The 11479-nt window shown below is 52.1% G+C and overlaps 2 protein-coding genes across 2 annotated transcripts; one reads left to right on the top strand and one right to left on the bottom strand.

The window, feature by feature from the left end:
* Nucleotides 1-129: 129 nt before the first annotated feature.
* On the top strand, nt 130-4094 carry CXHXorf65 (chromosome X CXorf65 homolog). The gene is made up of 6 exons (XM_050776256.1): nt 130-532; nt 638-724; nt 927-1064; nt 2209-2277; nt 2642-2748; nt 2933-4094. The coding sequence occupies exons 1-6, from the start codon at nt 508-510 to the stop codon at nt 3056-3058; spliced, it is 552 nt and encodes a 183-aa protein (XP_050632213.1). The 5' UTR covers nt 130-507; the 3' UTR covers nt 3059-4094.
* On the bottom strand, nt 3513-11193 carry FOXO4 (forkhead box O4). The gene is made up of 3 exons (XM_050776241.1): nt 10060-11193; nt 5292-6348; nt 3513-4954 (listed from the first exon to the last, which is right to left on the bottom strand). Exons 1-3 carry the CDS (start codon nt 10510-10512, stop codon nt 4947-4949), a joined length of 1518 nt encoding a protein of 505 aa, XP_050632198.1. The 5' UTR covers nt 10513-11193; the 3' UTR covers nt 3513-4946.
* Between the last annotated feature and the right edge of the window lie 286 nt (nt 11194-11479).

Here is an 11479-nt window from a genome sequence, read left to right as displayed (position 1 = left end):
TGTAATCCCAGCTACTCAGGAGGCTGAGGCGGGAGAATCGCTTGAATCCAGGAGGCGGAGGTTGCAGTGAGCTAAGACTGTGCCACTGCACTCCAGCCTGGACAACAGAGGTAGAATCCGTCTAAAAAAAAAAAAAAAAAAAAAAAAAAAAAGAGTTAGACTTACCATGTTGCCCCCCCTTTCCAACTAATCTTTAACATACCCCACCCAAGTACCCAAGTTTTTCTCTCCTTATCATTACTCCACTTTTTGGCCACACCTGCCACTTCTGACCTCATAATCCCTCAACTGCAGCCTCAGGCCCCACCCCTGGGGATACTGGTTATCCACAACTACCAACAGCTCTCTCCTGCCTGTCCAGCCTGGGCATCCTCAGCCTATGAAATCCATCTGCCTCTCCAGTCCACCAACCCTATAGGCCTATTTGCCCCACACAAGGCTTCTAGAACACCTCCTTCTGCATGACTCATCAGGGCATTTTGTGAAGAGTGAGGCGATCCTGAGGGCATGTTCATCTTCATCAAACATGGAGGTGAGGGGCAGCATAGAACTAGAGTCTGTGGATGGGGGTGGAGGGATCTGAGGGCAGTGGAGATCACAGAAACAGGCCCATGTGTCCCATCCTGTCTCTTCTCAGATAATCAGCAGTTTCTGGTCAATACCAACTGTGCTGTCGTTGTGTTGCTGTATTACATCCGCAGTAAAGTAAAGTTGCCTAAAACAAGTGAGGAGCTTGGGGAGGGGACTAATGGCCAAAGGTCAGAAGGAGTTGGGTCATCTCTAACCCCCAAGCCCTCCTCCTGGCAAGAAGGGAGTTCCTCATATCCTTACAGCTTCCTCCAACCCATTCTGTATAGGATCACTGGCTCCTTTTGCTCCCACTCTCTTTCCTTAGCTGCCCCAATTACCCTGTGATCTCCCTCCAGGCACCATCGATTTGTGTGAACAAACGGGGAAAATGAAGATGCTTTTCCTGATGAAGCCCACCCATGCAGAGTATGCCAGCAAATACCTTACAGCTCGAAGCACCTACTACGTTTGTAAGGTGGAGCGTGGGCCACCAGGTAGAGGCTCAGGAATGTTCCCCAGAAACAGAACAATGCCTTCAAGATAGATTATGAACCTTATCTTTAAAACAAGGCATCCAAGGCTGGGCACAGTGGTTCATGCTTGTAATCTCAGCACTTTGAGAGGCCAAGGCGGGAGAATTGATAGAGGGCAGGAGTTTGAGACTAGCCTGGGCAACATAACAAGACCCTGCCTCCAAAAACAAAACCAAAAACAACCAAAACCAAATTAAAAAAACAGAACACCCTCAAAAAACAGAACGCCCTCAACTAGATCCAAATTGACTATCTCTAGTCAGCCTAAGGAAGGGCACTACCTCTATAATAATAGGTTATCTGACACATACTCTCCCCTAAGTCCATACCTAAGGGGAAGAAGTAAGATCCACTAGCTCAAGGTAGTTTGTTTGTTTGTTTTGTTTTGTTTTGTTTTTTGGAGACGGAGTTTCGCTCTTGTTGTCCAGTTGTTCAGGCTGGAGTGCAATGGGCGATCTCAGCTCATTGCAACCTCTGCCTCCCGGGTTCAAGTGATTCTCCTATGAGCCTCCCTCGTAGCTGGGACTACAGGCGCCTGCCACCAGGTCCAACTAATTTTTTAGTAGAGACGGGGTTTCACCATGTTGGCCAAGTTGGTCTTGAACTCCTGACCTCAGTTGATCCACCCACCTCAGCCTCCCAAAGTGCCGGGATTATAGGCGTGAGCCACTGTACCCGGCAAGGTAGTCTTTTTATTTATCTATCTATCTATTTATTTATTTATTTATTTATTTATTTATTTATTGTGATGGAGTCTTGCTCTGTCACCCAGGCTGAAACAGTGGCATGATCTTGGCTCACTGCAACCTCCGCCTCCTGGATTCAAGCGATTCTCCTGCCTCAGCCTCTGGAGTAGCTGGCATTACAGGCGCCCACCACCATGCCTGGCTATTTTTTTGTTTGTTTGTTTGTATTTTTAGTAGAGACTGGGTTTCACCAAATTGGCCAGGCTAGTCTGGAACTCTCGGCCTCCCAAAATGCTGGGATTACAGGCATGAGCCACCACGGCCAGTGGGTAGTCTTTAGTGTTGGGTCCTGGAATCTTGGGCTTCTGAAGGGTGGAGACTGGTTGACGGGTGGAGATAGCACACGGCTATGTTCACAGGAACCAGGCTGGAGAATGGTTACAGAGCTTTTGTGCCTCTCCTCAAGAATCCGGAGCCTCGGCTGCTTGGTAAGAAGTGAAATGGGGGAGGGAAGAACATGAAGGGTACAGTATATAGCTGTGTGATGGAGAATGTAGGGTGGGACTAGCGAGATATTGTAGGTCAGATGATAGGAGCCTAGGAAAAAGGGGGCAGGGTCCAGGTCCACTTTAGGAGGGATGTTTAGCTCACACCAGGTGGAATGTGCATGCGTTACTCCCTGCTTCCCCTATTTCTTGGCCATCTTCTCCGTATATCTCCCTATCACCATTCCAGCATTTCCATCTTAGGCCAGGTGGGGTTCCAGCTGATGGTTTGAACAATGAATGGGAGCATCGGGAAGGGTAAGGTCTCTAGTTCTCAGAGGTGCAGGTGCCTTTTCTTTGTTCTTAGTTGCACTGCGCATACAATGTGACGCCCTGGAGAGGAGACGAATTCAGATGCTTAAAATGCAAGAAGCCAAGAAGGTCGTTATAATTGAACCTACTGCGAGTGTCCCGGTAAGACTCGCCAAATGTGGTCTGCCCCAGCACCCACCTCTCCCACCAGCCGACTGAATGTTCCTCCATCCCAGCCCTCTGAGATGAATTTCCTGCCTCCAATTTCTTTTTTCCTTCCTTTGGCCCTGGGTTATAGAAACTTTCCCTGCAGGGGCCTCTTTGTTTACTTACTTTCTTTTTCTAGTCCAAGCTATCAGGACGATCAGAGAAAAAGAAGTCCACTCGCAAGTCTCCGACCTTTAGGAACAGACCAGACTTGAAGAAGGATAAACGTCGCCAACTCAATAAAACCACCAAGCAAAAGAAGTAATACTAGGTGTGACATTACTGGAATTTAACGTGAGATTTCTTTTTCTAGAAAGACTCCTTCTCCCAGTATCTGCACTAAGGCTTGAGTACGTACGCCCCAGGCACCGAGGAGGCTCTGACGGTGGATGGGAACGGCAGGAGAGGGCTGGGGCAAGCACATGGGTGGGAGTGAGGAAGGCTGTGAAGTCTAGTACAATGAGCCTTTGAGGGACGGAGTAGGGGGTGGGGTCTTCTCAAACCAGACTACCTCCCCTTGGGAGGCCTATCTCACAGCCCGCCTACTCCTGCAGGGGTTAGGTGTCCCTCCACCCCCACACTCCACCACCTCCCCAGGCTGAAATTCCCCCACCCTCCTCCATGTCTCTGCCTCTGGGCAGTTTCTTCCTCCCGCCCTTTGCCTTTCACCCTCCCTCCCCCTTATCCAAGGGGAGAAGCAAGGCAGCAGAAACCAGAGCTGGTTATAGGCATTTATTGAATTCATTCATTTATTGATTTGACACACTTCCCCACTCCAATCTAGCACATGATACAATCTGGGTAGGCCAGGCGCTGACACAGGAAATGATGGGAACCCACAGCAGGGGTGGGGGAGGGGACAATGCAAAGGGCACTGGGGGAAGGGCTGCTTTGGGGGCTGGGGTGGAGAAGGAGCCCCAGATGGCCTCCCTGGCAGGTGCTAGTAAACCTGATCCACATTCCCCCCCATCCCTGCTCATTTCCCAGACCCTCAGCCAAGCTCCCCAGCTCCCCCTTCCCCGTTGCTCCCCTCCCTGCTGCCACACACACTTCCACATAACCCCTGCAGTCAGGGAAGGGGAAGAAGGGCAGGGACAGCTGTCAGGGGCCTTGAACAGGGAGGTCTCTGTACCTAACTTTACCATCCTAAATCCTTCCCTCCTCTTCTCTCCCCTCCCAGTCCCTTCCCTGGCCCCAAGCTAATTCCAGGCCTTCAATTTACTCTCCCACTGTAGCACTAACCCATGCTGGGTCATAGAAGAGTGTGGCTGCACCCCAACAACACACACTTCCAGGTACAAGTTGAAGGAATGAGGGGACCTGGGTTAGCTTTTTCGTTAGGGGAAACTCCAACTTATTTCTGCATAGACCTTTCTCTACACCTGGTCCATAGGGGAGCTCTTCCCTGTGTTTACTATTACTCCCCTCCTCTCCCCACTTCCGTGTGTCTCTCCTAGCATTTATTGTCTGTAGTGTTTGTATCATGTCACTATCACAAAGCCTTCAGAAAGAAAAAAAAGCATTCTGCCCACCACTAGCACCCTGCCATGGTTAAAAAAATCTCTATATTTGTGTTTGTATTTCTTTAAAAGTTTATAAAAAGCCTTTCTGTTATCTGCAGCCTTCTAAGGGTGATTTGGCCTGGCGAGCCACTCCGGTGCTCAGACCTTGGCCCTTCCAGATCCCCTAAACTGCCCACCCACCCCACATCACTGGCCTAAGGGGCCACTGCATAGAAATCCCAGGCTCCAGCTAGCCTGGCTCAGCTAAGACTCTCTACAAAAAATCCTGCTCCCAAAGGCAGGGGTAAGGCCACTGGTGACTTCGCATTTCCAACAGCATTGCTCATCTCGCTACAAAGCCTAGAGGGTAGGAATAGGGAAAGCCGAGGATGGCTCCTGAGAGGGGGCCTTACCCCCTAATTGGCACAGTGAGAAAAACCCTCTCCCCTTTCCCCTCCCATCTCCCTCCCCATATTGTCCCCAGATGCGGCAGCTTTATCTTTATAATTTCTTCAACACCTGTGTGTGACCAGACCCACCCTAGCTCTAAAGCAGGGTCCCAAATTCCTGGGGAGGGCTCAAGGGTAAAGAGCAGATATGGACACGCCTGGCTCCACCTCTGAAGCAGGGGAGAAAGCTTCCAGCCATGGCTCAGGGATCTATGGGAAGAAGAAACGGAGAACAAGGTAAGAGGCTTATCTGGGGCTTGCCAACATTCTATCATCCAGATTCCCACCAAAGAAGATGGTGGCACCTACCCCGCTTCCACACACGTACCTTTTCTGTGCTACCTTGCAGGGGTGGGCACAGCTGAGGGGCCTGGAGGTCCCGTCCGGAAACCATGCTACTCTAATATGACATCTTCCCTCCAGTTCCCCCGGGAGATCTGGCTACCACTTGTCCTAAATCTCCCCTTCGCCCAGATCATGGGACTAACTGGGCACCTAGGAGTGGTCACAGGCTATGAGGTGCTGTGGTGATTAGGGGATACTGTACCTGGCTCAAAGTTGAAGTCCAGTCCCTCGCCCTCATCCATGAGGTCACTGATGATGTTATCCATGTCACACTCCAGGTTCTCCATATACATATCAAGATCTAGATCCTGAGGCATTCTGTCTTGGCTTGCAGCTTCAGTAGGGGGTGTGAGCACAGGCGTCCCCAGAGCCTTGGGGATGGGGGCACTTGCCATGACTGGAGGTGGTGCTATCATAGAAAGGGTGGGAACCAGACTGCTGGGGCCTGGAGCCTCTAGGGGCTTGGGACACAGGCCGACACCCGTGGCCAGCTTACTGGAGGAAGGAAGCCCCCCCAGCAACAGAAGAGTAGGAGCCTGGGACAGAATGGGATCTACCTGGGTCATGAGGACGTCAGCAGGGGGTGGTGGCGTATCAGAGGTGAGCAGGGCCTCCAGAGCCTGGGAGCTGGAGAAGCACCCTTCTCCTGCTGACAGGGGCCCCTCTGCTGGGCTGAAAAGAGAGCTGCTGTAGGTGTGTAAGGGGCCGGTAACCCCAGGATGCTGCAAAGAGAAGCCAGAGAGACCACTCCGAGATAGCAGGGAATGGGATGAGGTGAGATTGAGCCCATCTAACAGCTCTAGACCTTCATTGAGGGTGGGAGGGACACCCCCTGCATAGCTGCTGACTGAAGCTGGTATTTCCTCCGCCAGCACCTCAGACTCTGGCCTCAAGGGGGACAGCCGGGTGCTGACAGTGCTGGCATTTGAACTGCTTCGTGGACGGAAGGTGGTCCACATATCGGCTTCTTCACGGTTTCGAGAGCAAGGGCTGCCTGACCACTTGGCAAAGTGGCCGGCAGGGCTCGTCGGAGTGGCACCTTCGGGTGGAGCTGGCAGCACAGGTGGCTTCTTCTTGGGGGCTTTACTGCGGCCCCGGAGCAGCTTGCTGCTGCTATCCATGGAGGCGGCCCGGCGGCGAGGGGCCTTGCCGCTCTTGCCTCCCTCAGGGTTCAGCATCCACCAAGAGCTTTTGCCAGTGGCCTCGTTGTGAACCTTGATGAACTTGCTGTGCAGGGACAGGTTGTGGCGGATCGAGTTCTGGAGGGGCAGAGAAGGCAGGAAAGGGCCGTGAGGTGTGTGTAGGGGAGGCCAGTGTGGCCAGCGGTCAAGTCTAAGAGGATGCTGGTCCACAAAGATCTAGGGGTTAGGATTTGGTGCCACCACCACAGCGGGGTTCATTTCGGGGGTTCATTTCCCAGGTCATTAAAGTTTAAGAAAAACTTTAAATAATTTACAAAAAAAGAGAAAAAAGATAAAAGATAAAAGGATGCTGGAACACAGCAGGGGTATTCCTAGAGACTCAAAGAAAGTTGAATCCAGGGGGGAAAACTGGTAGAAGTAGGGATGGGGGTGGGGTGTGAGGGGAGACCACACACATTTCCCGCTCCCAGACAAGCTGCTCAGCCTCTGCTCCAGACTTCTCTGTACAGCGGGTGGGAGATAAAATGTAATAACCCACTGCAAAGGGCACAGGGGTGCCTACCCTGGAAAAGCTCCTAGTACCGTGCTCCTCCCAGGGCTCTATGTGTGTTTTGCCGGGGGTGGGGGGTACCTGGGGCTGGTGCGCATTGGGGAGACGTGCTCCTCGCCCGGCAAGAACTAGGTTCAGGTGGGAAAGAGCATTCAACCCCTTTCCTTGCGTGCGGGTTTGGGTGGAGTTTACCGGACAGTGGTACAGCACCAGCCCAGGATGGACCCGCCCTGCCCAGAGCCAGTTCTCTGAATAGGCTGAAGGGCAGGAATCTCAGCACAGCAGGTGCTCCATTCCCCACAGAGCATTTGGGCCACCCAGCTCTCTATAGAATTTAAAGATTCCTTTTTCTTCCCTCCCTGAATCCCAGCCTTATTTCTTCCAATCCACAACACACACCCTCAACTACATTCAGTTCAGGTTCAGGTTTCTTGCTGTGCCTCAAATACGTGAGGTGCAATCTTCCCCTCCCCTCTTTTCCGAAGAGGGATCTCCCCTCTCTAAGTTTTACTAGTTTCGTCAAGACCAAGCTTCAGTTCCACCTCTTTTATAAAGCGGCTGCTTGACTTTGGCAGCCAGATTTCTAGCATAGTATTTTAAAAATCTGCACCACACAATTTTACCCAATTTATATTGTGTGGTTTACGGTTTCATGTAATTCGTCTCATCGAGTGTAAGTGCCAAGTGTAATGTCCTCCAGTCCCACATCCCCCAACAGAGCCCTCCCAGAGCACCAAGCTCACAGCACATACTCAATACCTACTCAAGCTCACAGTACATAATCAATATTTGTACCTGATTGGTGGGTTGCCCCTGGGTTGACAATGGTGAGGTTCCCCTTGAGGCTCTGCCAGCTCTTCAGTGTCTTGGGTATTAGAAGCTGTATGTTTTCCCTTCCTCCCTTACTGGTGACATTCTACTAGAGAGACGATGCTTTCCAGTGGCCAGGGAGCTGAGATTGGCAGCTTCTTCAGCCCCCAGCGCAGCTTATATTTACTGATTGCCGCGGGGCAGGCTAGTTACACAAGGGGTTTGGCCCTCCCCTGGCCACCCCCCTTTCCCGAAACCTGCCTTCTTTTCCCTACCTCCTTTCCAGTGCCTTTCCCCTATTTCTCAGGAATTTGTGCATAAACTCTTCAACCTTGGGGGCATTTGACCTCCCACATGGAGCTCTTTAGTTTAGAAATTCAGGAGGAGCCCAGAAGTGCTTGGAGCAACTAGGAGGCTGAGGCCATGGGACGGTCAGAAACTACTTGTTTCTCTGACTGGTGCTCTTAAGATAAGGAGACCCTTTGCCTGGCAAATGATGCTTCTTGTTCCAGGGCTCTTTAGCCAAAGAACGCCTTGTGTTCCTGGGACCCTGAGGTAATGGCATTTCAACTGTGCTGACGTTCCTTCAAGGAGTGGCACTTGTCCATCCGACCTCACCTCATAGTAACTAAGGACCACAATGACCATGACCTGGCACTATGATTTCTCCTCTTTTTATCCTCTAATTCTGGATCTACTTGAGAAGGTCCATTCCTTTCTCTACTACTTAATAGCCACAAGGCCCATTTGTCTCCTCTTCTTTAGGCCTTGGAACTAGCAAGTGGTACACAGCCTCTTAATTGGAGAGGTCAGTTTCCCAAAAGCCCATAACTCTTACATGTTGGAGGGCAGGGTGGTAGGGGTGACTGCTAATTGCTCCCCAAACCACCTAATCTAAACTTTCTTGTTCTAAGTGAGTGCCGCCCCCTGGTGGGGTGGGAGTAACCTTGGCATATCATCAGGGAGGCCAGTTCAGGCATGAGACTTCCCTCAGAGGGGGGCGGGGGCGGGGGGGGTGGTGGGCCTTGAAGTCCCAGGCTCAGCCTGATTTGATTTTGCCATCATTCCAATTAGAGCAAGCCAGGCTCTTCTTAGAGAGTATGATTTATAGTTAGACCTGAGTTCAAGTCCTCACCCTGCTGTTATTAGGTGAGTTTCCTAACCTTTCGGTACGTAGTTTCCTAATGCGTAAAATGTGGAATCTCAGAATTGCTGTAAAGATTAATAAAATAAAAAATTTAAAAACTACTTTGTAAACTCTAAAGCCCCACATAAGTGTAGATTATAAGGACGGACGATACTCCCACAATATAACTAACAACTTGTTATTTCCTCTACACTGGAAAATGAACCTAAGGGAAAAGAAAAACAGCTGTGTAGGCTGGGTCCAAGGAGTTGAGCTTTTTATGAGCTGAGACTGTGGCGTGGCAGTCTACCCAGAAATAGTGCCAAGGGTCTCAGTCAGCTGTCCTGTCTTCTGTTCTGCCCAGCCCCTAGGGACGGCACAGATCTGATCCCTCAGTCTCCTATACCTAGGGGAAGTTCCTCTGCTCATCCAACCCTCTGTACTTGGTTATATGCTGACCTCACCACCTACAGAGGTACAAGCCAGCAATAGGGCTTGAAGCTCCCCAATTTTGTGATTAGAGCCCCATATTTCTCAGGACAAGTTTTTCAGAGTATCTTTTGAGATCTTCCCTCACAGTTTCTTCACGGAAGGCCAAGGGAACTCCCAACTTCATGCTCTAAAGTCAGAGCCCTACCTCCTCTTTATGACTAATATTCCTTAACAGTAAAGGATGACTTCCCCCCAAAACTTGGATAGCCCCTTACAAGGGAGAGTTTCTTGGCAGCACAGGGTAAACTGAGACAGGTGGCAGCTCACAGCCCTTTTTCTTCTTAGTGCATAAGATCAGCTACCTTTCCCCATGAATATTATTGTTTTCACCCTTTGCCACTGCACTCCCTCCTCCCAGGTAGAGCAGTGCTAGAACAGTACCACTACACTGAGGTATTGGGAGGCAAGCAGGGAATCCAAGTAATCCCACAGGAATGGGAGAAAAGGTGTTGGGGTGGGAGGTGGGGGAGGAGGGAAGGGTAGGTTCATGTGGAGAATCCACACAGTTCCTGCTGTACATAGGATAAAGACTTCTCTGTGGGAATAAGTGTTTGGGGCAGCCCAAGCCAAAGTGCTGCGAGTGTTGAGCAGTGAGCAGAGAATTCGATTTTCTCCAGGGCAGGGACAGTGTCTTATTCATCTGTGATCCTTCAGCATCAAGCACCGAGTGTGGCATATACTATGTACTAAGTAAATGTTTGTCTAACTGGAGATTGAAGGTGGATCTCTGGGCTTCCCAAAGGGGGTGGGGGTGGGAGGTAGTAAAAGGGGCCCCAGAGTAGAAGTAAGGGAGGCTAGGGAATCCAGGGGCTAGATGGTGTTGGGAAGAAGGTAAGAGGGTCATAATTACCTTCCATCCTGCTGAGCTGTTGCTGTCACCCTTGTCCTTGAAGTAGGGTACAGTACGGACCATCCACTCGTAGATCTGGGCAAGTGTCAGTCGCTTCTCCGGGGCGCTTTCAATGGCCTGGCTGATGAGTTCTGCATATGACTGATTTCCCCAGGCATTCCGGCGGGAGCCTCCCTTCCGAGGACCTGTTACAGCCCCCAGGATTCCGGGCTGGGGGGCCCCGGCCGGCTCTGGGAGCCGGGAGGGCAACAGGATCGGCTCTGAGCGCCCCTCCGTGTGTACCTTTTCCCCCAGACCTGGCTCCACCTCGGGCGTCTCGGACGGCTGGTTAGCGATCTCTGGTCGGGGAAGGGGCCAGGTGCAGGAGCGGGGACGGCTCTGGGGTTCGAAGTCGGGATCGAGGTCTATGACCGCGGCAGCCTCTGTGGCTGAATTCTCATTCCCCGGATCCATACGTGGAGTTGGACCTCCCCGGCTCAGCGTTCAGTGAAGCCTGCCACAGTCCCTCACGATGCCTCCCCTCAGGGGGGAAGCATCGAGGGCCAGGAGGCACATTCCTGCCAGTCCTCAGAAAGTCGCGAACTTCCCCCTAGTCCCAGGACGCTAGTCCCTAAGCTGTCCCTTCACACAGTTCTCCGATCCCCTTCGCGACTACAGCCTGCAGCCTCAGAGCTCTCTCCGAGATGCCACCTGTAACCTCTGCCGAGCGAAAACACTTTTTCTGCAACCTCTCACTTAGCTTCCTGCTCTTTTAAACCTGAGGCACGGTATCCCCTCATACATTGCGCTCCCATCACCGAACGTCTCCTTAGCCGCAGTTCCCTCCCCCTTTTAAGTTGCTGCCCCCCGGACACTCCTCCCAAATTTCCTCCACCCGGATTGCTGCCCTCCCCCACGCCCCGCTCCCCCGCGTCACTTGCCCCTCCCCTGACTCCCCCTTCCCCCGCCTCTTCCCTTCTCGCCACTCTTAATCGGGTCCGGGTCCCCGCGGCTGCGGCCTCCCTAATTCCCGCACCGATTCCCCTATCAACCCCCCCCACCCCCCGCCCCCCGGGTTTCCCTTTTGTTTTGCTCCAAGCAGCAGCCCCCTCCTGACGTCTCTGTTTACCACTCGCCGGGGCAGCCATCTGCGCACGCGCCTCGAAAGCCAGTCGGGAAACCGAGTTCTTCAGTCGTGCCACCCTGGTCACTCTTGAGGACTACATCTCCCGTCCTGCTTCGCGGCCAGGAGCCCGATACGGCGGCAGGAGAGCGGCGTGGCAGGATATAACGAGGTGGAACTTTAATTATTAGAAGTCGTCGTGGACTCTTTCTTTTCTTAAGAATCGTTTTTCGCCCTTTCCCCCTTTCCATCGTCTCCCTTGTGATTCGGAGTCGCCTAGGTGACCAGATTGAGAGGTGCTAGCCCTTTCCCTCCTTC

Source organism: Macaca thibetana, chromosome X (genome assembly GCF_024542745.1).
Source record: "Macaca thibetana thibetana isolate TM-01 chromosome X, ASM2454274v1, whole genome shotgun sequence".
NCBI lineage: Eukaryota > Metazoa > Chordata > Mammalia > Primates > Cercopithecidae > Macaca > Macaca thibetana.
The sequence above is the reverse complement of the archived record's forward strand: the minus strand, read 5'-3'. Positions and strand labels throughout refer to the sequence as shown.

Excerpts from the sequence above, each read along its gene's own strand:
- FOXO4 (XM_050776241.1), bottom strand. The coding sequence starts at position 10,512 with ATGGATCCGGGGAATGAGAATTCAGCCACAGAGGCTGCCGCGGTCATA. Across the intron at positions 6,349-10,059 it reads ACAGCTCAGCAGGATGGAAG|AACTCGATCCGCCACAACCT; the intron begins GTAATTATGACC and ends CTGCCCCTCCAG.
- CXHXorf65 (XM_050776256.1), top strand. The coding sequence starts at position 508 with ATGTTCATCTTCATCAAACATGGAG. Across the intron at positions 725-926 it reads AGTAAAGTTGCCTAAAACAA|GCACCATCGATTTGTGTGAA; the intron begins GTGAGGAGCTTG and ends ATCTCCCTCCAG. Across the intron at positions 1,065-2,208 it reads GGTGGAGCGTGGGCCACCAG|GAACCAGGCTGGAGAATGGT; the intron begins GTAGAGGCTCAG and ends CTATGTTCACAG.